Raw genomic sequence first — 27,197 nt, 5'->3', positions numbered from 1 at the left:
GAAATGGAAAAGAAGCAACTGAATGAACCATCACAAGAATTCCAACAATTTTAAACATGAAAGGTTGCAATGAAACAAACAAAAACTACTCTACACTGGGATACTGAGCAGAGGTGACCACTTTGTGAAACACTATGTTCTATCCAGAAGCTTCATTGCTTGCCACTTTAATTCAGGGCCCCACTCAGACCTCTATCTTTAGCCTTCTATAAATGAAGTTTAATGCTTGCTAAGGCACCTTGGGCTGGATTTTGTGGAGCCCACCGGAGTAGGCAAGATGGCAGACAGGCTCAGGGAATCCTGCGGTAGGCCCACATGCCAAAACCCTGGCTGCGGGAAAACTGCTCCCGATTTTGTTAGCAGTGGGAGGATAATGAAGTGACAAACTCAGTGCCAGCTGCTCCAGTGAGCTCACTGCGCCAGTGATGGTCTACTGTTCATTTTCATTTTTTCCACTTCTGACGAATGTTCGCACCTAAAATATAAACCTGTCTTTTCTCTTCCCAGATGCTAACTAACCAGTTAAGTGGTTCCAGCATCCCTTTTCCTTTGGTCCTGGACAATATTCCTTCCTTAATCAAATACAGCTGGAACAGATTATCTAATTTTCCATTTGTTGAGTTTTATTTTTTGGAACACCGATGTGCATAATTTACATGCTTTATTCACCAATACCACCACCAATACCATCACAGTGTCTTTAATGCAGTGAAATCTCCAAGGAGGATTATTAGGCCACAGGAGAAGATATTAGGACTGAGGACTAAAGTTTGGTTACATTTTCAACTATCTTCAGTCAGAAGTGCCAACTGAATAATCCATTTCATCGTCCTACTGAGCTCCCCAAAATCACAGAAACCAATTCAATTCAATCCACAATACATGAAGAGGCTAAGTGCACTGGATACAGCAAAGGTTAAGGACCCCATCAACATCACAGCTTTAGTGTTGTAGACTTGTGCTCAAAAAATAGCTATGTCCCTGGCCTAGCTGCTCCAGTACAACCACAACAATCACCTCTACTTGACAAAAAGGAAAATTGCCCAGGTACATCCTGCCCACAAAAAGCAAGACAAAGGCAGTTTCATGAAAGACTTCCCAATCTCATTCAATCTCCACTTGAAAAATATTTGCTCCTCTTAAGTGTAAATTTGTCAAAATAAATAGCCAGTCAAAAACCATTTCAAAGAAACATAATTCTATTACATAGAAATATAGAGCTGTCAATCAAACAATGCACAAAGTTCCCTTGATAGCTGTGTCAATGAACCCTGCTGAGCTGTATCTATTAGTTCAGTTTAGGACTCAGCCAAGCGTTTATAATGAGATTCCATTACACAACTGTATAACCAAACCTTTCAGAGCTGAATTTTGCAGAGCCTCTGAAGTTGACTGAGCAGATGACTAGCTATCTGGTCAGTTTTTTTAAAAAAGGCTGAACAGATGGGCTTTCAAAAATATTGGGCATCTGTTCAATTCTTTCAAAGTCTTAGATGTCTGGTCTTTAAATCAATGTAAAAATCAAAGCCCAGGGTCTGTATATCTGATTCTCGATACTGTTGAATGCACAAGAGCCCTTTATCCAGTGGAGAATGCATCTGAACACTTACACAATGCTGGTCAATTTGCTGGCACTTACCTGTTAAAGGAAAGAGCCCTATGATCAATCACTTCATTAAAAACATACCTATCATATAGCATATGGAAAACTAGGCTAGAGGATAGATCAATACAGAAACAATGACAGACATTTAAGGGGGTATTTCAGAGTATTCAGAATAAGTACATTCCTACTATAAAGAAAAACTCTTAGGGGAGGACCCACCATCTGTGGTTAAATAGGGGCTGCATCTTCTAGTCGGAAGGGCGGAGGGCAGTGCCTGCTCGCTGAGGCTCAAAATGATGCGGGGTGACATCGGGCGGGTGGACTGCCGAATTGACTCCACGGTCACCAACCTATCAACAGCCTATTAAGGCCATTAAAAAAGTAATTGAAATCATTAATGGATCCGCCCATCCAAACTTAAGGTTGACCGGCAGGCCGGGAGCATGGGTGGGCTTCTGAAAAAACATGAAACCTCATCCACGGGTGGGATGAGGTTTCATGAGGGATTTAAAAATTTCAGAATATTTTAAAATAAAAGTAATGGACACGTCCCAACTCATGTGACAGTGTCACATAAGGGGACATGGCAGTGAAATTTTCTCATCTTTATGTAATATTTCAAACCTGAGCCAATCTTCCTGAGGCAGCACTTTGCCTCAGGGAAATCTGTGCGCTCTTTTGCGTGCTTGCGCGAAAGACTGCACTCCTGGCTCAGGGAATCCACTCCCGCCCACAGATAGTGCTTCCTGGTGGACATCATGCTGGGTGGGCCTTAATTGGCTCGCCCAAGTAAAATGGTGAGCACGCCCAACCGGGGCGCCAATCAGGAACCCACCCGCACATCCCCCCACAACGGGGGGGGGGGGGGGGGGGGGGGGGGGGGGGACATGTTGCCCTAGAGATGTTAAGAAAAGCATCAAACCTAAGGAAAAAGCATACAACTCCACAAAGATGAGTGGCAGGACAGATGATTGGATGAGAAAGAATGGTTGGTTGATCAGGAGAAAGAAATTAGAGTATGAGAATAAGCTAGCTAGAAATGTAAAAATGGATAGCAAGAGTTTCTACAGGTATTTAAAAAAGGAAAAGACTAAGTAAAGTAAATGTTCGTCCTTTACAGAGTGACAGTGGGGAGTTAGTAGTAGATAATAAGGAAAAGGTGGAAGAAATGAACAAATATTTTACTTCTGTGTTCACTAGAGGAGACAAATACATTCCAGTAATAGCTGCAAATCAGGAGGTGAACAGGAGAAAGGAGCTTGGTGAAATTGAAATTGCTAGGGAAATGGTACTGAGCCAAGTGATGGAGCTATGGGCTAGCAAGTCTCTGGGTCCTGATGGACTACATCCTAGATCTTAAAAGAGGTGGCTAATGAGGTAGATGATGCGCTGGTGTTAATTTTCCAAAATTCGCTATATTCTGGAAAGGTTCTATCAGGTTGGAATGTAGCAAATATAACCCTTCTATTCAAGAAGGGAGGGAGGCAGAAAACAGGAAACTACAGGCCCGTTAGCTTGAGTCTGTCGGAGGAGGTTATTAGAATCAATCATTGAGGTTATAGCTGGGCACTTAGAGAGCTCAAGGCAATTGGGAAGAGTCAGCATGGTTTTGTGAAAGCAAAATCATGTTTAATCAATTTATTGGAGTTTTTTGAAGGAATAACATGCACAGTGGATAAAGGGGAGCCTGTAGACATACTGTACTTGGATTTCCAGAAGGCATAAGATGCCACAAAGATTATTATGGAAAGTAAAAGTGCATGGTGTAGTGGTTAACATATTAACAGGGATAGAAGATTGGCTGGCTGGCAGAAAGAAGAGAATATGCATAAATGGGTCTTTTTCTGATGGGCAGGATGTGACAAATGGTGTCCCACAGGGGCTGTACTGGGGCCTCAATTTTTTACGATTTACATCAATGACTTAGATGAGGGGAGTGAAGACATGATAACTAAATTTGCAGATGACAGAAGGATAGGTAGGTATGTTGTGAAGAGGACATAAGGAGGTTGCAGATGAATATAGATAGGTTGAGTGAATGGGCAAAGATCTGGTAAATGGAGCTTTATGTGAGAAAATGTGAAGTCGTTCACTTTGGAAAGAAGGACAAAAAAGCAGAGTACTACTTAAATGGCTGAATAATTCTGGGGTGCAAAGAGATCTAGATGTTTTAGTACATGAGTCACAAAAAGTTAGTATGCAGGTGGAGCATGTAATCGAGAAGGCTAATGGAATGCTACTCTTTATTATGAGAGGGATTGAACATAAAAGTAAACATGTTATGCTTCAGTTATACAGGGCATTGGCGAGAGCACACCCCAAATACTGTGTGCAGTTTTGGTCTCCATATTTAAGGAAGAATGTAAATGCATTGGAGGTAGTTCAAAGTCAGTTCACTAGATTGATACCTGGGATGAGTGGGCTGTCTTATGAGGAAAGGCTGCATAAACTAGGCTTGTTTCCACTGGAGTTTAAAAGAGTGAGGGGTGATTTGATTGAAGTATACAAGACCCTGAACGACAAGGTGGATGCTGAAAGAACGTTTCCTCTTGTGGGTGAGTCCAGAACTAGGGGCCACTGTTTCAAAATTAGGGGGTCACCCTTTTAGGACAGAGATGAGGATAAATTTTTTTCTGAGGGTTGTGCGACTTTGGAATTCTTTGCCTCAGAAGCTAGTGGAGGCGGGGTCATTGAATATTTTTAAGGCAGAGGTAGATAGATTCTTGTTAGGCAAGGGAATCACAGGTTATCAGGGTTGATGGGAACGTGGAAATCAAAACACAAGATCATCAGCCATGATCTTATTGAATGGTGGAGCAGGCTCGAGGGCCGAATAGTCTACTCCTGTTCCTATTTCTTTTGTTCTTACATAATTGTGACATTTAAAGTTGGCAACACCTTTTTAAAAAGTTACCTGTCAAAAGGTTCCTGACTCCACAAAAGGTTCACAAACTGACTGACCTGATGTGTTTCACACAGACTTCAAAAACCTACCCATCTTGCTGAAGATCTCAAACTCAGGGAAATTCAAAATTGAGGCAGGCATTTAAAAGGCTGAATCCAAAGTCAGTGTACATCAGGTTGCAATCCGCAACTTGTCCCACACTGGTCAAAATGACAGCCGGCGGGAATTTGCTGAGAAATTTAAATTTACAATTCCCCCACCTCCACTTTCGGCCATTCAATGTGCGTTCGCTACGTGACAGAAAGCAAAATCCGGACTGTGGAGCCAATGTGTTTTTGGATGGTGTCAAGTGAGAAGTAGCATGTAGATGAGCAGGTACCTCAAAATACTGGAGAAATACGACCAGCAGTTCCTTTGCAAGATACTCCAAATCCTCCAAAGTGGCAAGAAAGGTAGTCCAACGGCGGTGACCTCTCCCAAGCTGATCTGCCCAGCAATGAAATGCTAATCCCTCAAAACCAGCTCCACTGGGCAGGACATGTCGTCTTTATGCTTGACATCAGACTTCAAAAGCAACTTCTCTACTCAGAACTTAGTCATGCCAGGAGACACCGCAGAAGATAATGGAAACACTTCAGGGATGTCCTTAAAGCATCTCTTAAGAAGCCAAACACCCCTCTCCCCTGATGCATAGCATCCTAGGATAGCATAGGAGAACTGGCTTGTGACTGACCAAAATGGAGAAGGCTCACTTGAGGTGGCACGAAACACATCGAGAAATTTTATTGGGAACACACAGACCTCCCAACAATTAATCTACCTAACCATGTCTCACATGTGGCAGAGCCTACAGATTTACCAATCATCTTAGGGCTCATCGAACCAACATGGAAGCAAATCATCTTTGATCCCAAGGGACTGACCGAGAAGGAATAGATAGTGGTTTGGTACAACTGTGTGGCTTGCTAGGCAATTAAGAGTCGAGCACATTATTGCAGATCTGGAGTCACATGTAGGCTACCAGTGAACCAGATGGGTTTTTATGACAATCATTTCATGGCCATCATTAGACTTTTAATTCCAGATTCTTTTTTGAATTCCACCATCTGCTGTGGTGAGATTCAAACCCAGTTCCCCAGATCATCACCCTGGGTCTCTGAATTACCAGTCCAGGTGGCAATACCACTATACCACTGCCACCACCTTAGGGTCAGGGAGTGGATCTTTATGGGGGGTACCAGAGGTCACAACGTAGGAGCAGGAAGCAATGCTATTGCAATTGATTCGCCAGCTATGACTGGAGAAATAAGAATGGAGCTGGAGCCAGGATAGGGCAAAACAACAATGATTAGGCATTAAAAGTCCAAGTACTTTGGGACAGTCTGATGACTCGAGAGCGTACTATGTAGGCACCAGTTCCTTTTCCTTTGATAAGTTCCAGGTAGAGAAAGGTGGCTTTATTTTTCATTCTTGTACTCAAAGTTTCAATAAGTATCTAAAGTCCAGAACTGGATGTGCAGGAAATCCATCATATGCTTAGAATGATTTCTATCTGTCCATAGTGCTTCCTCTAGATGCCTCATCCCTATGCATCATCCTCAAAACCGAAGGCCGTGGTTATGCAGGCCATAATTTCCAAATCTCTCACCAATACAGAAACACAAGTCAAGCGGGACAAAAAGCACAGAAGTTTAGGATAATATGATGATGTTACTAACTTGCATCTGTTTGTAATTGGAGCTGTGGGAAAATAATTTCTATCTTAAGACACTTTGGCTGGATAAATAACATGAGATTTTCTCTTTGGCTCAACTTGTACATGGTGGGATATACGTCACATCTCATGGGATTCATCGTCCGGGAATTTCCTCGGTCTGCCACGCTTCCGTCATGGCAACTGAGTGGGAGTAAATTCATCTATGGACATACATTACAAACAGAATAATGAATTAGGTAGAGTAGCATAAAGGGTGAGTTGAATTGTCCTATTTTGTAGTTTGGTCCCAAAGTACCTGGAGACAATGGGCTGGATTTAATGAAGGTGACAGGGGTCTTGCCCCCTGACTGGAGAACCTGCAGCAGCCCTGCTCTTTTAGAAAAGGCCCACTGAATTAACTGCCACTCAGGCACTTAACTGGACAGTGGTGGGCCTTGCCTAGGATCAAGGACCACCGGGGTGGAAGTCCCACCTGCCAAGAGCTGCCAACCAATTTCAAGCCAACAGCTCTTTTGAATGGCAGAATCACTGGGGAGGCAGTTGTTGCTGCCGGTACGGCACTCACCTGAGGCCTAGCATTGTCACTAGTTCCCAGGCCATAGGTGAATGAATGTGGGAGGGGGCTTGGTAGCAAGGGCAAGGGGGTGGTCTCAGTGGGCCTTCCTTCCAGATGCTGGGTCCTTCGATCAGGCACGGAGTGCCTTTGAATGAGGGACGACCCCTCCCCAACACCTAGGATTCCGCAAGTAATCCCACACGGGATTGCTTGTAGTGCTCCTGCAGGGCGAACCCCCCTGGTTACCTGCCACTGAGTTAATACCAGTGGCAGCAGGATGAGGCCCTTAAGTGTGCATTAATTGCCCACTTAAGGGCCTTAACTGGCAACGGTTGGGAAGGCTATGGGATAGAGGTGGGAAGATGGCAGGGTTCCCAGCCACCACCCTTCTGCCTGATTAATTGCACGCCCCCCCCCCCACCCGCACCAACAAGCCTCCAAACCCTCCACAAGACAGGGCATTAAATTCCATCCAATGTTACAGCTAACTTATCTAACTAACATAGCTTTAGAATATTTATATTATGAACAAATCCACCCATGTTTGGACACATGGGTGGGAGGAGGAGCAGAGGAATGATCCCTGTGCCTGAATGGTGAGACTCCAGGTGCCACTGATATTGGGCCTCAGGCTTTATTTGCATTGAGCTGCAGACTAACAAGCTGGTGAAGAGTGAATGCACAATGGGTTTCTCCTGATATCACAGCAACTCTCAGATTAACGAGAGGGCAACAGATCAGATATGTAGAGCGTTATTGAGCTTGGATATAAGCCTGACTCATGGGAGTCTCAGACAGGTATTAGGTCCCTGATTTACATATGCAACAGGCCCTACATTTGTTTCAGGCATGGGAACAGTACTCTGAATTTTTGGTCTTTACCAATATGGTGGGCAGTGCACTTCCAACTTGTAATAGTTGGAATTTAATTCAGTTTCTCACCAAGTACTTTTACCACATTTTTGAAAAATACATATTTCCATAGAGGGATTTAAGTATCTAAAGATGCATGCAAGCAATATCTTGCACAGGTGCCTCTGGTCTGCATTAGTTTATTTATATGTTTATCTTTCTCTTTATCTAATGCTCTGCAGCGAATGTTGATTTTATCCTGCAGAAATTTACAGATTGCTTTTCACTGACGTTTTAGACAGTTTAGATTACCATTAATGGGTTCCAAATCAGATGTTTATTCCCTTTTTCTGTTTCAACAAACCGCAAAATTGTAATGGATTTTTAAAAAACTTTGGCACCCATTTTAATTAGTTTATTAGCACTTCACACAGTCTCCACTTGAAGTTGTTTTTCCCAGGACCACAATACTCTGGAATTCCTTCACTTCCTCTTAAATAGCCTTTCAAAATCCAAACTTGGCCTCCACTATGCAGAGTTTTAAAGGAAGCAGCTTATGAGGGGGACAGCTCACAGGGAAGCAGCTCCATGGTATCTCACCCAAGTCATCATTTTCAGTGCATGAACCCAGGTGATGAGTCTATTCATCCAGCATCACTGACTTGTGCCCACCCAAGGTCAACACATCTGCATTTGCCATTTGGGTTCAAATGATATCAACCTGGAGCAGGAAGCTTGGTTTATTTTTCCTCTCCTTAGCCTGATGCCAGTTGTGGTCCCCAACTGTTGCCCTGGTTGAGGTCAGTTACTTTGAAGCTGGGGTCTTCCTCATTTTAATGTTCTAGTGCTATACTAACTACTTTTCCTTATTAGGAATTAGGGACCAATAGTACTTGATTAACCTCCTCTGCTCTCGTACTCTTTGCAAGATGGTCCCTAAACTTGCGGCCTCAACAAAACCAAGTTCAAAAGAACAGTAAAAAGCAAATACTGCGGATACTGGAAATCAGAAATAAAAACAGAAAATGCTGGAAAAACTCAGCAGGTCTGGCAGCATCTTTGGAGAGAGAAACAGTTAATGTTTCAAGACCGTATTACTCTTCTGCTCTTTTCTTACTTTGATTTCGCAATGACTAAAACATCATTGAACAGGAAGAGATGTCGGTCTTGGGTTTGGAGACCAGTCTTGAGCTGGGCATGTCCTTCCATAAGAAAGGCTCTGTACGGTCCTATAATTGACTGAACGAGAGGACAGACCTCTGGGCTGACAGGAGACAGGCAGGTTTCTCTGCAAAACAAAGCAAAATGAAAATAAATTGAAGGTCAAGTAATTGAACAATCGAATTTCAATAAACTGAACCCATTTGTTAACTCAGTAAATGATTAATTCTAAGCACATGTTGAAGCGCTAAAATAACTAAAAATAGAAGTTGCTAAATTTAAGCACAGCAACCACAGCAGGAGTTTGTTTCTGTTTCCCTAAGCATAAAGCTTGTCCAAATACTTCTCACTACAGTGACATCTCACCCTTTAAGCAGCAGTACCATTGCAACCTATACCCCAGTTACACTACAAGCCTTCGTCAGTCCATAGTAGATTTTGCACAATGTTCTGCTGCAAGCCTGCAGTCACAGTGGACCTGGTAAACCACTTTGGAGAGGCAACCTCATAATAGGCTTAATATCTACCCTTTCATCATTGGCACACTGATTCCTTATGTACAAATACTGGATGTACTGCTTTGACTCTCCAAGCCTCGTTCAACAGCATTTCACTTCACACTGACCTCTACTGCCAAGAAAAACAAGAGCAGCAATGTTATGGGAATACCATGACCTGCAAGCTCCTTTCCAGGTCATGAACCATCTTAATTTGAGATGCAGACAACCTTTCCTTCATCATTGTTGAATCAATATCATGGAATTTTATACCTAACACCATTGTGGGATCCCCATTGCCACAAGGACTGCAGTGCTACAAGACAGTGGCTCAGTGCTACCTTCTCAGTCAACAATAATTCAACTGAGAGGGGTGGGGGTGAGAGGGCTGTGGTGGAGAAAGTTGCTGTTTCTTTGCTGTTAACATGTCCCTGGTGATACAAGGACTGTCCATGGATCAAAAAGTAAATGCACAATGGTACTGAACCATTTAAACCAGGACAGTCCCAGGTTCAATGATTAGTCAATTCTTAGGTTTTCTCAATGGGTTTGGTACAGGAGGGTCCAAGCAAGAAAATCATCCAGGGTTGGTGTATATTACATATTACAATCATGTGTCCCCTGCAAAACAGCAGGGCCAAGAGATGGTGAACAGAAGTTCTTACTAGCTGAAGAGTCTGAGCATTGCTGAAAGAAAGAGACATATCTAAGCTTTTTATCTTGCATTCATCAGGACACATGCAAAAATACCAATATAAAAGGAGGAAAAACAACAATTTATACTGAATGTGAAGAGTGCATTGATTGGCTGGCAAGTGGCATTGCCATGGAGAATGCACCACTGATGGTGACTGACAGCTAACTGCCAACCATTGTTTGAAATTTAAACCAGGCAGCATGACAAGGATGGATCAAGGCATTGTCCCGAGGAATGAGTCAGCAAATGGCTGTCACTTAATTTTGTTTAGCTGAAACATATACAGTGAAGGACTCCTTTACATTTGCAAAGGTCATACAGGACTTCCATACCAATAGCAATGCGGTATCCACATGCTCATTTGACATTGCTAGTCTATTCGCCAATGTTCCACTTAAGGATGCCATAGATATTTGCGCTGCAGCACTATATCATAACGATTGAGACCCGTCATCGCTGCATGAATCAATATTCATTGAACTTATGAACTTGACAGCTCACGCATTTGAGTTCAGTTTTAATGACACCATGTCTGCCCAAATAGATGGTGTTGCTATGGGATCCTGTCTAAGCCCAGCTCTCAAAAACATCTTTGTTGGGTGCCATGAGAAACGTGTCTTTGATGGAATGACACCTAAACTCCTTCCCTTTGCATATTTCCGATATGTGGATGATATGTTTGCATATTTAAATCCACAGCTGAATGTAACAATTTCTTTACATGCCTTAATGGGCTCCATCCTGCGCTCAAATTCACCCATGAAATGGAGCAGTCAAATGAACTCCCCTTCCGTGATGTACTAGTTGAGAAATGTGCCAGGAAGTTCTCCACCACGGTCTATTGGAAGCCTACCTTCACTGGTCAATATATGCATTGGGATTCTTATAGTTCCACATGGTATAAGATTATTGGCAATCTTGTAAATAGGGCCCGAGCCATTTGCTCACCATGGAAGTTCGATGCTGAAATATGGCGCATCAAAGTCATCCTGTGGGATAATGGCTGCCCTGATCAGATCATTTCTCGCTGTATATCATACACAAACTTCAAGCCAAGGCTGTCACTCATAGCCCTGAAAAGTGCCCAGTTTATCTCAGATTACCCTGGAAGGGCAAGGTATCTCAAAAATTTGAGCAACAGGTGAAGCTGGCTGTTTCATGCTGTACTATGCAGTATCAACACGAGTGATATTCACCACCAGCAGGATGCTGCTGTCAAGCCAAAAAGACGTTCTACCTATCACACAAATGAGTAATGTGGTATATGAATTTCAGTACCAATGTGATGCTAGAAATGTAGGCCGTACGTCCCAAAGACCGGTGGATTGTATCAAACAGCAGGTCCCAGTCACTGTTCGCATTGGGCAGGGTTCAGACCGTATCCAACTAGTCCATGCTTGCAAAACTCAAAACACAATTCCAATATTAGATGTGATTCTGCGATTGGACAACATTTGCTAAATAATCTTCAGTGTGCTAAGAATTATGCTGGCAATCAATTTAAGATTGTCAGTTGGGCTCACAATGTGACGCATTTGCGTGTACTGGAAGCTACATATATTAACAGACAGGGCCCTGTCTTTGTAGGCAGAAAGAACATGTACACACATTGCGCCTGTTTCAGCTAAAAAAAAGTGACAGCCATTCACTGACTCATTCCTCAGGGCAATGTCTTGACCAATCAGGGTCAAACTGCCTGGTTTAAATTTCAAACGATGCTTGGCAATTGACTGTCAGTCATCATCAATGGTGCATTCTCCATGGCAACACCACTTGCCAAGTAATCAGAATTCTTCACATACAGTATAAATTGTTGTTTTCCCCCTTATTTGGTATTATTGAATGTCCTGATGACTGCAAGACAAAAAGCTTAGACATATCTCTTTTTTCAGCAAGACTCTTCTGCGATGCCACCTGAAGTTGGATAGTCCACCAACATTTACTGTTCAGACTCCTAAGTAAAAACTTGGTACTGTACTTAGACAAGATATTGGAGATGTGCCAATGCCTATTAAGCTGTGCTCTAGCATGAAAAGTAGGATTTGGGGGCACAAGAAATATTTTAAAATCACATCTATACATTTGGTAGCAAAGATCAAGAGTCACGCATGAAAAGTGTGCAAAAACTTGAACTACACCAATAATACCTGTTCACTCACTCACTCAACAATGATGAGAACTAAATGTTAGCCAAACTATTGATGTTCACAACCCATAAATGAATAAACTTTTACAAATTTTCTTAGCTCCTGTTACTCACTAATTGATCACTTACAACATTGTCCATCATAAATCTGAAAGTATGGTCACACTATAACCTCTGATGTCTTCATGGCGTTTCCTTTTGTCTCTTCTGTGCGGTCTCATTCCCACCCTATAGCTCTTATCATTTCTCTTTCTGTACTTTCCTGCTTCCTTTGTCTTTTTTTTTCACTATTATTCATTCTCAGCCTATGGGTGTTTTTTCAGAAGACCAGCAATTATTGTCCATCCAAAGCAATCTGATACAACTTAGTGGTGGTTTTCTAGGCCACTTCAGAGGATAGTGAAGATATGACATGATGGCATGGGACTGGAGTTACATTTAGGCCAGAATAGGCAAGAACATTAGTGAACCAGACAGGTTTTAATGAGAATCTAAGAACTCAACAGTCACTTATACTGACATCAGCTTTTTAATTAAGGGTTTTAAAAAAAAAATTCTCAACTGCCAATCACAGAATAGTTATGATGTAGGAGGCCATTCAGCCCATCATGTCTGCACTAGCTCTCTGAGAATTTTAACTTAGTGCCAATCTCCTGCCTTTTCCCCATAACCCTGCATGTTGTTTCTATTTAAATAATCATCCAATGCCCTATTGAATGCCTCAATTGAACCTGCCTCTCCACCACACTTCCAGACAGTGCATTCCAAACCCTAACTATTTGCTGTGTGAAAAAAGTTTTTCTCACCTCGAATTTGCTTCTTTTGCAAAACACTTTAAAACTGTGCCCTCTGGTTCTTGATCCATTTATGAGTGGGAACAGTTCCTCCCTGTCTACTCTGTCCAGACCCCTCATGATTTTGAGAGCTTCTATCACGTCTCCTTAGCCTTCTCCTCTCCAAGGAAAACAATCCCAACTTCTCGAATCTTTCCTCATAACTGAAGTGTTTTATCCCTGGAACCATTCTCATAAACCTCTTCTGCGCTCTCTCCAATGTGCTCACATCCTTCCTATAGTGTGGCGCCCAGAACTGTACACAGTACTCCAACAGAGGTCTAACCAGAGACTTATATAAGTTCATCATAACCTCCCTGCTCTTGGACTCTATGCCCCTATTAATGAAGCCTAAAATACTGTATGTTTTAGAAACCTTTAGTGACTTATGTACACATACACCCAGGTCTCTCTGCTCCTGCAGACCCTTTAGAATAGCATCCTTTATTTTATACTGTCTCTCCATGTTCTTTGTACCAAAGTGTATCAGCTCATACTTCTCCACATTGAACTTCATCTGCCACCAATCTGCCTGCTCCACCAATGTGTCAATGTCCTTTTAAAGTTCTACACTGTCCTCCTCACAGTTTACAGTTCTCCCAAGTTTTTTTGTCATCCGCAAACTTTGAAATTGTCCCTGCGCACCAAGATCTAGATCATTAATATATATCAGGAAAAGCAAGGGTCCCAATACCGAGCCCGGTGAACTCCACAACAAACCTTCTTCCAGTCCAAAAATGCCCATTAACCATTACTCTGTTTCCTATCCCTCAGCCAATTTTGTATCCACATGAACTTATATTCCATGAACTATAGCCTTTCTCACAAGTCTGTTGTATGGCCAAGATAGAATTTGAATTCACATCCTGTACATTCATGGTTACAAGTCCAGTAACACAACAATTACATCACCATAGCATATTTTGTTATGATCCCAGCTGATGTTACTACTGGACAAGCCCCAGATCCCAGGGTGGAATGTGGCTTGATAGATCCTAAAATTTTTTGTTCAGATACGTGGACAGTGGCGACTGACCAGGGTCATAGGAGTCAGCTGATGAACTTTTAACAAAAGAATAAAACATTAAACAAAAAAAGATGAACTATACAATGCTCCTTCACCCACAACTATAACTTTACAGATATATACAGATTTGCAAGTATAACACAAATTACAAAGGCCTCCTTATTCGCTAATGCTCCCAATAAACCAATAGGTGAACTGCGGTCAGGCACATGACACTCTGAAACCAAGTGACAGATACTACCCCAAACAGATGCTATGGATCTCTCAAGCTCTGCCCATCCCCCGGCCCACCACCAGACGCTTGTCCCACTGTGAGCCAACCAGTCTCACTGAACTTCACCTTTCACATGAGGGTTTCTAATCTCCAATCTCCAAGAACTCACTTTGGAATCTTCTCCCAAATAAATGCATTCTCTCAGATGCCTTCTGCAAGGGTCCACCTCCAAGGTTTCAAGCTCTCCTGGATCATCATGTGCATTCAAGCTTCCTTCCACACATTCTCTCTCACTGACTCAAACATGCCAACAGAACACCATCACTTCACATGCCCATAGTAAAGAGTTACACACCTTTAGCTGTCCCCTTGGATCCTCCAGCTTCTCCCAAGCCTATAGTGCTTTTAATCTGCGTCCTGCAGCTTTCTTCTCTTTAAGCTTGGAGCCTTCCTCTCTGCTCCTTACTTTCACTTCCATAGAACAGGATCTTTTCCAGATTCATGTCCTTCCTTTGACTAGGCCTTCCTGGGACTTTCTCCTGTGAGTCCCTGGTTTTTGGGACTTTCTACTTTACTTTCTGGAACCTGCCCCTGCAGTTTCCTGCAGGTAGGTGTATGCTTGTGTGTCTGTCACAGACTTCCACTTAAGGGTCATAAAACACGTTAGAAATGCAGGTATATAAGCAGATCCTTAGACCTGGGGCAGAATTTTCTGCCTACCGGGTGGGTGGGCCCGACCCAATCTCTGGCAGGTGGGGAGCCTATCCCCATCGGAGAAACGGGCCCTGCCGCCGGGCCAATTAAAGCCCACGCAGTGTGATGCCTGGCAGGAAGCGCTATGCGTTTCCTGTGCGGGCGGGGGGGGGGGGATTCCCCAAATGCAAGAGTGCACTCTTTCACGCATGCACACAAAAGAGCGCACATCTCCCTGAGGCTAAGTGCTGCTTCAGGGAGATCGCTGACAGTTGTGAAAACATTAAAAATAGAAAAAAAAAACCTCAACAGGTCCTCCTCATGTGGCAATGTTACAGGAGTTGGGACATGTTCATAAATTTCACTAAAATTTTATTAAACTTTTTAAATCCCTACATGAAACCTCATCCCACCTATGGATGAGGTTTCATGTTTTTTCTATTTGCCGCTGGTCTGCCTATCAACCTTAAGGTTGGACGGGCAGGTCTTTTAGTTGTTTAAATGATCCTGTCAATGGCCTGAATTGGCCATTGACAGGTCGGTAGGCCTGCAGCTGATTTTGCTGTGCCCCCACCTTCTTGAAAATTTAAATGGGGCAGGATGACGTCGGGGATTCTGCATCATTTTATGCGTCAGTGAATGGGCCCTGCCCCCTGCTCGCTGACAGCAAAATTCAGCCCCTGCTGTCTCGACTCAAAAATGAGACTAGAAGCCAGGTTTCACCTTTTAACCCAAAAATAGAACAAAATATAAATTGAGCTTAAACTTAAAAAAGATATATTATTCCTAACACACACATATAACTTACTTAAACTATTCCCTAACAATTTGGAAAATAAGAGAATGGTGGCAATAAAAGAGTCACCAATGATTGTACATTGCAATTGTAGAGGTGGTCCAGGAAAAATGTAGCCCTCAATGGCTTCCTTCCCACCTCTCTCAGTCACTTCTACTTCTTCCCATCTAATCGTTCATTGCATCCACTATTCCTTCACGTTCCCACAACCTTGTTCCCTTCTTATTAACCCATCATTACATTTACCTCTCCTACATTGAACTAGCCACTCAAACACTAACTTCCCCACCACTCTTCTCCACTGTCACACAACTCATCCTTAACCCTCCATCAAACCCCCTCACAACAGATCAAAGATCTTCCTCAGCTTCAATCTATTCCTTTAGTGCCCTTTCAATATACAACATACTTGTTTCTTAAACAAAAATAATTCAAATTGGAATGAAGAAAGATTCTGTCAACCTTTCTTTCTATCTAGTTTACTGTCTCGGGTTTAAGGAATTGTCAATTACTTCTCTAATTATCAACAAAACAAAGGTGGAGAATTAATAGGCTTCAAAATTCAACTGGTGTTCTAGGAACTTGAATTAACATGAACATGTGATGCAGCTTAATTCACTTTCTGATGTTTACAGTGCTCAAGACAAAATGTACAATAGATGTCAATTTTATCTTAGACAAAAAACAGAGGTTGTGTGTGTTAAAAATTCCTCATGAAGTTTGTTATTTTGTTTTTCAAAACTACTTGGAGAAAACCTACCAAGTAGGAAATACTAGCAGCTAAATGAAAACTTTTGCATTGGTATAGCTGAATGAATGGTACCGATTCCTCCTGCAATAAAATAAACAGACTGCACATGCTCAGACTACACATGCTCAGACTACACATGCTCAGACTACACAACACAAATTCACTTGGCAGAGTCACAGCCCAAAGCAAAAATGGCAAATCAAAGAAACAGGCTTTTGGAAAAGGCAAAGGCCTTCAAATAAAAATTTTAATGACGACATTAGAAAACTCAAAAATCAATTTAGTCACTTCATTTAATCAGCTTATTTTGAAATATGTATCTTTTGAAAATTGTTTAAGTGTGTTGTATTGGATGTTAAAATTGCAGTTACTGAAAAAAAATGGTGGCTGAAAAAATTTCAATAAATATTTTGAACAATTTGTGAGAATTTGGTTCCCAACATGCTTGATTTCAGTATAATTTACTGTCAGTATAACACAGCAGTTGCTGTGTATCACACAGCATGATATCTTTAACATTGAAAAGCCCTATCTTGAGAGTCACAATTATTTATCATGAGTTTACAATGAGAAATGTGTCCCAAGAATTGATATTTATATATAAAAGGGATAGATTTTAACCTAACCAGCCAAGCGAGAACTGGGAGCGGTCAAGTTTCTGCCTGTTTCACACCTCACCTAATTTTACTCTCCATTAATGGAAAGTAAAATCAAGCAAGGTGTGAAGCAGGCAGCTGATTCAAACCCATTTAGCTGATTAAATTAAAGGTTCCTCCAAAGATGGCAAGACGTGTTGAGAGAGTAGTTAGTAAAGCTTTTGAGATCTTGGACTTCATAAATGGGTATATTGAATACAAAAGCACATGTTAGGCCCCAACTAAAGTATTGTGCACAGTTCTGGTTATCACACTTTAAGAAGGACGTAAGGACACTTGAGAAGGTGCGGAGGAGATGAACCAGAATGGTTCCAAGGATGAGGGATTTTAGATTCAAGGTTAAGTTGGAGAAGCTGGGATTCCTCTCATTGGATCAAGGGAGGTTGATTGAAGATCTGCTGGAGGTGTACAAGATTATGCCAATTTAGATAAGACAAAATAAAGCTGTTCCCATTAGCTGATGGTACAAGGATTTGCAGACACAGATTTTAAGGTTTGGGCAAGAGATACAGAGAGAAGAACTATTTTATCCAGTGAGCAGTGATGACCTGGAACTTTCTATCTACAAGGATAGTGAAAGCGGCAGGTTAAAAGGAAAATAGTCATGATCCGATCATTACCGTTCGGTTCTTGTTTAACTGCCTAATGGGATGGAACATTAAAGTTGGTGCCTGTTTGTCCAAAATGTAAAGTTTTCCATTTCTCAATATCAACATTTCTAACTTTGACAAATAGAAAATTCCTCTCCAAAAAAATTGTTTTTTTTAGCTTAGTGGGGAGCCCTTTGCCGTATAATTCCCAGTAATGTACTGTTGTCTCTGTATGTATTGTACAGAATACAGAGTATGATATATCACAGCAAATTGGTATACAGACTGGTGATATTACAGATGAAAGTCCTATCAAAAAATGTAACAATATCCATGTGTACAGAAATAGTCCTGGCAGGCATTACTTTTTATGGTATTCATTCTTCTTTTCCAGTTGAGGAAGCTTATGAGAAATGTGTCCTTTTATTGTTAATCTATACATTTAAGATATTATATTTGTGACTGAATACTTTTTAGAACAGGAATAATTACAAGTAAACAGGACAAACACCCTGGGCAGGGAAGCAGGTTTTTAACTTATCTGTCAGCATGAGGTAGATTTGTTTTACATGCAATAGGTCAACTCAGGAATTCATATTCAAAGCAGCCAAGTGAAACTAAACCAAAGTTGCAGAAATGAGTACTCTGCGAAACCTCTTGAACCTCTTGACCCTGAACAGCTATTAACTTGCTTAACAAGGGAACTTCAAAGATCCTAAACATTGCACATTAGACAAAATGCAAGAGTATTAGTCAACATGATTGCAAATTGAAGCAGTAATTATTAATATGAAAGATTAAGATCAATTACCTTATCTTTCTATAATGGTTAAAGTGTCAAACCTAAAGGAATTTAGCTGCTATTGAATTAGAAATATTTCAACAGTAAGGTAAATATTTGGACTCCTACTGAACAAGAACCAACAACCCTCTTCACTCCCACTGAATCCCACTGTTAAACATTGCACTGAGTTATCGGAATTAAATGTTGATTCCTGTTAACTTAAACTTACATGTTTATAAAAATCAAGCATTATCTTTATAGAACATCTATTAATCCAAGTTTTCACCGAGTTAATTGTCAGTTTTCTGATCAAGTTGTAAAAGGAAGCAAATTGTAAAAGAATACTTCGTTAGTTATGCAGTGATGTAATTCATTTTATTGCACCGTATTTTAAAAGGCTAAGCAGTAAAGTGTTTTCTATTCCATTGCTAATAAATAGGACTATTGCCAAACTGAATGGATCACTTGACACAGTTAATAACAGGTGGCCACAAAAATGTATTTTTATCTAACTATTTGCAGTGATATGGAATCATTACACTGCTATGGGGATCGGGGTAGCGGTTTCAAGAGAAGAAAATCGTGTTTAATATATTGCAACACATTTTTCAGTGTTTCCATTTTTGAATATCTGATCAAAAAGAAATTGCTCAGTTCTTGCTTGCAGCACCTAATGCTAGGTTTTAAATATAACTCAAATTTTCCAATGCCCTGTGGAAAAATGTTCCAAAAAAAAGAAATCCCAAAATATGACAATAGCATTTGGGAAGTTTCCATTATGGAAACGTGCCATGCACTGGCTCCCAGCACCAACGTGTTGCACTGTCACAGAGGCAGAATTTTACAGTCCCCCACCAATGACTGTAAAAGACTGGAAAAGTCCTCGGGTGGCTTTCTTGCCATCTTCGCAAATGCCCCTGACCTGACTGCAATTTTACATGGAGCAGGCAAGGCCTAGGACACTTAACCAAAGGCAGAAATTGCTGGAAGGGTTTTGTAGCATCTGTGGAAAGAGAAGCAGAATTTGGTTTCAGGTCAGGGCCCTTGGAAGATATGACAGTTTTTTTTAGATTAAGGACTGCTTTCTGCCCTGCAGCCTCAATTTTGAGCCTGGCCAGAAGAGTTCAGAGGCAGGGGATGGAAACTCAGCAGGTCACCCTGTTCGGGCGTGAAGGGGGTGCACTTCCCCTAAGGGACCCCTTTTCCATATTAGACACCACCCCCACGATCTCCCCTACAGGCGCTCCCTTTTGTCCCACACCTCCTGCCTCTCCATCAATATCCCCAAGCCCTGCTCTCTACCCCCTTTGGCCTCATTTCTCTGCCTGCCTGGGAGACCCCACACCAACATCCCCCCTCACTCACCTGGTCCTGAACTCTGGGACTTAGAATCTGGGGATTGCTTGTATTCCCAGTCCTGGCCACTGCTCTCATGGAGTTGCTGGCCAATCTGATTGGCTGGCAAATCTCTGAGGCGGGCTTCCACCTGCATGAGAGGAGGAAATCCTGTCTCCATCCAATTAACGCTCCTCACCAACTCCTCAGGTGGCAGGATTTTCTACCCAGCCATCTGCAAAATCCTGCTCAGAGTGATTGAGAAATAAAATAATGCCAGGAATTTCTTTGGAACTTCTTACACTTCACTGATGAAACACAAGAAATGCAAGACAAGAGGCAAGAGAGAAGTTTCACATCTGTGGTTTGTTGACAGAAATGTTCAGTGTTAATTGCTTGCACCTGAGAGACATTTAACGCCTATGAGACAGAGAGGAAAACAACACAAATAGAAAGGTAGACAGCTCCTTTCTTTATTCTAATTTGACTTCTTAAAAAAAAACACAAGTTGAATTTATGAAAACAAACAAAACCTCTGAGGGAGACAGGTAGGGGAGAGGTGGAGAATAGCCAAACAGCTTGAAGGTAAGGGAACTTCTGACCATCCACCCAAGCGAGAGAGCATGGACGTTGAAGGGAATGGATAGAAGGTTGAGGCTTAGTGACAAAGGAGCAAGGAAGGCAGGACAAAAGGGAGAGGTGAAAGGAAAGAGGAATTAGAGAGTGAAAGAGTAGGGGATGTGATGAGTGAGAGAGGATGGAGAGAACACAATTATGGAAGGGAACCGTAGAGGGACATATTGACCTAAAATTTACCCCCCCCATCTCCCCCCCCCATATGGTGCAAACAGAGCTGGTGAGCCAATAAATTATTAGGGAGCCATGTTGGGACTGATAGGAAGCTGCAAATCAACTGCCGATTCCACGGAGGTGGGCATAAATAGGGACCCTATGGGGGCTAGTAACTGGGGCCACTGGCATTTTGCCAGAGGTGAGGTGGGGTAGTATCCCCACTACATGAGGAGGCTACCAGCTTTTTGGAGGCTGCCTCCCTGTGGAAGCTTGGTAGGCCACTGGAGCCTGGAGCTTCATGCCCCACAGTCGGGCAGGTAAGGCATCCCCTGTAACTCCAATAATCCCTCTGGACGGTTGTCCCATCCAATCGGCAGAGTCTTCTCCCTCAACTATCCAGAATTTAAATTATACGTATTTGTCTAAGGTTCCTCCATGCTGAAGGCCCTCTCGATCCTGGACTTGACTGGCGAGGTCGCAGCTGCTTGCTCACCATCCTTAATTGGATGGCGGGTCTACAGGCAGTCAATTAAGAGGCCATCTCCGGAAAATTTGCCGAGCCAGTCCCTTTGCCAGCAAGTGTGGGCTCTGGACCTTCAAGTGGTCCCAGTAAAATTCAACCTATTTTCTCCCCAACCCCCTCATCCAATGCAGCCTTTAGCCATTGCTGGTTTATTTTTCCGTCATGTTATATCATAAACCCACCACTTCCCTCCCAAAGTGTAAAGGAAATAACAGAGAATGAGAGGCAGAAGATGAGACAGGGAAGCAAGAAGATTCAAGGGAATGGAGGAGGAGGGAGAAACAAAACAAGAGAGAGACAGAGGTGCCTGAAGACAATAGAACCAGGTAAGAGGAGTGAGATTGGTGTGATGGGAAAGGGCCGGGAAGGGGTTTAATTTGCTAAATATGTGAAACCCAACAACAACAGGAGATCATTCTAGTGCTGGGTTACAAGTCAGAGAATAAACCTGTTTTTAGTTCCTAATTCCAGTGCTTTCAAAATTCAATTAAGGATTCAAAAATGAAGGGGGCTTGTGAAATCTATAATCAATTTGCAATAAATTATGATTTTGCTCAAGCTAGCATTTTCTATTCTCAAATACGGAGGGCTAGAATTTTACTCTGAGATGGGGAAGAGGTTGGTTTGAGACTGGGCAACCCAAAAGAATGGGTTTCCTTAGGCCCTGCAGGATTTGATAGCAGGACCTGAATAATGGTTATTTTCTCCATTTCCCTGCTGCAATCCACCAGATTGGGTTGCCAGTTGAGTAGACTTACGGCACCAGGCCACAGCCAGAGAATGGAGAGGATGGAGGGATTGGAGGCCAGGGTGGGAATGGAGATCGGAGGGTCAGGGATGAGGTCAGAGGGTGTGGGGGAGGTCGGGGGTATGGTGTCCAATTATGGGGTTTGGCAAAGTAGCTGTGTGGAATCCAGTAGATAAGTGGAAAAGCACTTAACTCCTACATTTAATAGTCCTCGCCTTCCTTTAGCTTCCAGCCAGAGTTAAATTTAAAGTTGTGGATCAGTAGAGATTGCCAGCTTCATTACAATATTTAAATTGCCAACTTGCCTCCTGTGAATGTGTTGGTTACTAAAAGTGGAAGTAGGCAAGTTGGAGATAGCTTGGAGTCAAATTTCAGATTTTTAACACTAACTTCGCACTTGACCCAAACCTACTCTTTTTTTTAAAAAATCTACCTTTTTTTAAAAAAAAGAGTTAAAGATCCCCCCATAATACTACAGAAGGCAAAAGTGAATATGACTTTTGTCAACATTGTTGTACATTTGCATCCAAAATAAATATTATTTTCATCCAATTGCAATTATACTCATGATTAGCTAATCAAACAAACTGAAAATATGTGGACAGTAAGTTCTGAAAGGAACACATTATTTTCCTACAAATATTACGCAATTGACCAGCGTTCCACACAAATAAATATTTCTGGTCTTGCAGGGAGTGAAGAAACTGAAGTGACTTTTGATAAACTTGAACCATGGAGATTGGCTCATGCAGAAAAACTGTCCTGTAGGGTGAAGTTTAAACAGCCAAGACAAGCACAAAGCCCCCACAGCAGTGAAAATAACATTTTAAACAAACCTAAAATCAATTTCAAAAAAGAATTTTGACATTTTTAGTAGAGTAGAGGAAAAAATATAAAATGACCAATCAATTATAGCGGCTCATTTTGAAGTATTTAACCTGACTTCAGAATGCAATTGAAATGTTATAAAAGTCAGTAATATATAACTATTTGTCTGCATTGAACAAAATATCATTACCATTTTGCATGTACCTCACGAGTATCTTGAAAGTATGTATGACATCATTTCCATTGTTTTTTCAGTTAAATTCACATCTGTGTGTTATATTCATAAATCCACCCCGAGTTCATTTCAGAGCACATTCGAAGTTATGGTATATTTGTTTGTCTGGGTGATTTATGACCAATGAACTCTAATTAGTTCACAAACTATTTGTTCGAGTGCCTGGCTCCTTTAAATTTTTCTGTTTAGCCACACGCTTCATGGTAACTTAAAGGGGCCAACTTGTGCGCAGTGTGTGAGGGAACTCTCAGGCTGCTGTGCAGTCATGCATCTCAGAGGAAACATTTGTTTACAACTGTTGTCATGCATAAGGTAAAAGATGACAATTCCTGAAATTTAACTTTTATTTAAAGTAACCTATCTGAAGAACCACGGTTCAAAACACAGGGCATCATTAAGGTTGTAAAGAATGAGAGAAATTAGGTAAATCATTTGGTAGTGGTCATGCGATAGCAAGTTTGGTCTTTAAAAACCTGTAGATTGTAGAATGAACCACACTTAGATCTGTACACTCTGGAGATATGCAAGATCAGGCTGTTCACGATGGTCAAATGACCTATTATACTCAAAGTCTAGATAAGTGTGATAAATGTCACTGGAGGGCGACTGGGAATGTATCACATTCTCAGCTATCATCTTCAAAAAAGCAGAAGAGGGGAGAAAATAGAAACAAGAAAATGAGGCAGAGCTTCCTTTTGAATTAGACTAGTCACTTTCACATTAAACACAACCTACTGGAGTTGCATCTTGCTATGAATGAAATATTAGAGCAATACTTCAAATAAAAACTTTTTTGAAGAAGGAAAACCTTCCCAATGTGTCTGTCCATAAGTGCTTCGTTCAGACTCTGCCACCAAGTTTCAGATTCACTCCATGTCAAGAGACCTGCGAATGTCCGCAGTCCAAGTGCTCACCCAAAAAGAACGCTAAAAGCCAGTAAAACACTTGTTATAGCATTTGATTTAATGTATGCTGTCATGGGATCTTTAAGCAGTAATCTGAGTTTTAAAATATTAGCTGGCTATACGGTCAGGTTTCCAATGGCCCCTTCAGTTGATATTCAGCAGTTAAATTAATAATAATAAAGTAAAACATCTGCTTGAGTGTATGGATCCAGTTAACTCTTCTGCTGTTGCTTGCCAAAAAAGTCAAGAATTTCCTCTGTGCAAAGGAAGTTTTGAACAGCCAGCCATCTCAAGGAGCAGCAACGGACAAACTCAGATAAACCACAAGACTCAGGCGATAATAGCTATTGGGAGGTAAAGGAGAAGAAACAAATCCCAAGTGAAACTTGTAATCCAATCCCTGCCAAAACAGTTGAAAAGATTGTTCAATTCCCATTGGAAATAACGGAATGGCCTGGAAAGTCTGGGTGCAGAACCGTTGACTCTAGAATTTAGGGGGTGACATTTCTTGTTTTGATAACTTTAGCAAAGATAATCTGAATAAAGTTTGTGCCAAAAGAGAGTATTTCGTAAATTCACAGTTTGGTTTTCTGAGTGATAATTTCTGTGTACAATGCACATCTCATATAAGATTACATTTTCTGCCCGCTTGCTAGGTTAAGAACCTTGTCTGCTTGATGTGGTTCTTGGGAAATGAAATCTGTGCAATCTATCAATGGTAACCGTGACTAGTACTTGAATAATTTCCCGAGAAGTGTTCTCAATGGCAGCAGCTTTGCAATGGAAGTGAGAACAGATGGAAAAATTATCCTCTAATACATACTTGTGTATATTTTTATGATCTTTATAGAGCTTTTTAATAGAATATGTATCCTGACAAAAGTGCACCTGATTTTTCTCTAAGTAATGGAGCTGTTAACATGGTCCCAGAGCAACCGAGTTGTCAGCTCAGTAAAGTTGTCTTTCTGTTATAAAGCATGGTCAGTCCATTTAAACGTTAGTGTAGCAATCAGTATACTAAAGAGCAGGAATGAGATTTCAGGTGCAACTGCTCTTCAAAGATTGATGGCTTCTTTTAAAGCTGCTGTATTAATAGAGGAGAAATGGTAACATCCTATGGCGGGTTTGGTGGTGGTGGGAGGGCACATTTAATCAAGTAGTAGAGGGCAGTTAAGGGTACCACCTCCTTCCTGCCTCCATCCCAGATTATGTTCAGGGCAGGAAGACTCATGGATAGCCTTCCCACTCCACTACCAATTGAAGCCCGTAATTGGACAATTAATGCCCACTTAAGGGTTTCACATGACTATCGCAGGTATTAACCCACAGCAGACAGGATGGGGTGGGGGGAGTGTGGAGGGGGTGCTCTTCATGTGGGGAGAATGACGAGCAAACCCTGGCATGTTTGCTTGCAAGCGGGTTCCTCAATAGAGGATTGAGTGTCTGATTGAGGGACCCGGGCATCAGGAAGGGAGTTCTGCTGAAAGCCACCCCTCTCCTGCCATCACTCGCCCATGCCTGGGTCCCTCCTCAATTGAAGGGCTTGAGTAGGTGTAGCATCAGCAGCAGCCACCATTGCTGTGGTGGCACCGCTGGGTACAGGAGAGCTGCTGGCCTTCAATTGTCCAGCCCCTGACGTGCCTGATACCAGGGGAGGCTCACCGCTAGCCTGTCAAGTAGCTGAGTGGCACTTAATTCTTCCCCAAAAGAGGCACTGTAGGGCTCCTGCCAGCTGTCCAACCTGCAGGCAAGACCTTGTTGCCTCTATTAAATCCAGCCCATTGTGACAAAGGAGAAGCACCAGGAGGAAATATATCACCATTTTTTTTTTAAAAAAGGCATAGAATTACGTAGAATATATAGCACAAAAACAGGCCATTCAGCTTATCTAGTCCAGGCCAGCATTTTTGCTCTGCTTGAATCTCCACCTGTTCTTCCTCATGTATTCCTGTCTTTATCATATGCTTATCTAGCTGCATTTATACTATTCATCTCAACTATGCGCTGTGGTAGCAAATCCCACATTCTCACCACTCTCTGGGTAGAGAAGTTTCTTCTGAATTCCCTATTCAACTTCTTGGGGATTATCCTGTGTAATTGGTCTCTTTCCCCATAGTGGAAACACTCCATGTCTACTCTATCAAAACCTTTCATAATTTTAGAAACCTCAGTTAGGTGACCCTTTAATCTTCTCTTTGCAAGAAGAAAAAAAAAAAAGAGACTCGGCCAGTTAATCCTTTCCTGAAAAGGTAGAACCTAAGAATTCTGGAGTTATCCTTGATTTTTTTTTATATATACACCCTCTCCAGTGTCTCTATATTGTTTATATAATATAGCGACCACATTCTGATATTGTACTGCACCCTGCCAGTTCTTTAGCCACGAAACAGGTTAATGTAGTTGGTGGGGAATGCTGTTGTATTCAGTTGTCCTAATGAAAGTCAATGGACATGAGGCTTGATTTTACTACAGTCCTGCCAGCATGTGCAGAAGATTGTTGTGCTTTGACTATCGCGTGCTTTTGGAAAGTATTTTCTACTCAAGTATGCTTTAGCATTCTTGGTAACTGCCTAGTTAAAGAAATAAAATTCTCAATGATATAGCATCTTTCATGACTTCAGGATACTCCAAAACAGCCTACATACGATGAAGCACTTGCTGGGCAGATAATGATTCTTCACAGGGGTCAACATTTGTCACTGATTCATGCTGCCTATCTTCTCTAGCCTGTTCCGTGCTAACATCTATTCGAGGGTGAAGCTGTGCAATATGCAATAACAATTTTGGACACGTTTGCAGGCCTCTGCTGTGGCATACTGCTTCATTGGTCCAGGCGGCAGAAACTTTGTGGAAGAATGCCAAAGGGTTATTCCACCTAAACCTCAGTAATTCCACATGCCTCACTATGTTGTTCTACAGGTCCTCAGTGGGTTTCTGAGTGGGACAAAGTGTCATGGCATCAGTGAATAGCCCTGGTCACTCAGTTATACATCTGGGCACCATATTTTGATATGAAATAGATTATCGAAACCCCATGGGCACTAATATGCACAATTCAGTGCCTTTAGTCACTGACTAACTGCACAATCATGTTTACCTATACTATTCCTTAAGGATTAAGTGATGATCTATTAGATAGCCATAAGCTGTTTTGAATCCTTTAACTAAGTTATGTGTTCATGCTCCAGTCTCTATACCAACAGCCTTTAGTGAACACTCAAAATGCAGTTTTGAGCGACATGAACAACATCTCTAACTTATCATGTACATACCACAATGATATCATATCAAAGCACATTTCAGGCGTTGGAAGTGCTGCCTAATTGTCAAAGAAAGGCATGCCAAAAATC

The 27,197-nt window shown here is 41.8% G+C and overlaps 1 protein-coding gene across 2 annotated transcripts in view; it reads right to left on the bottom strand.

Moving 5' to 3' along the window:
• The window catches only part of LOC121284249 (rho GTPase-activating protein 20-like), a 114,966-nt gene that overhangs the window by 67,588 nt on the left and 20,181 nt on the right, over nt 1–27,197 (bottom strand). Inside the window, exon 3 of one of the 2 annotated variants that reach the window (XM_041199572.1) lies at nt 8,754–8,924. The exons of the other annotated variant lie outside the window; for it this stretch is intronic. Coding sequence (XP_041055506.1) covers nt 8,754–8,924 — 171 coding nt within the window. The remainder of the gene's footprint in view (nt 1–8,753; nt 8,925–27,197) is intronic. 2 annotated transcript variants of the gene reach the window in all.

Source organism: Carcharodon carcharias, chromosome 11 (genome assembly GCF_017639515.1).
Source record: "Carcharodon carcharias isolate sCarCar2 chromosome 11, sCarCar2.pri, whole genome shotgun sequence".
NCBI classification, from domain to species: Eukaryota; Metazoa; Chordata; class Chondrichthyes; order Lamniformes; family Lamnidae; genus Carcharodon; species Carcharodon carcharias.
The sequence above is the reverse complement of the archived record's forward strand: the minus strand, read 5'-3'. Positions and strand labels throughout refer to the sequence as shown.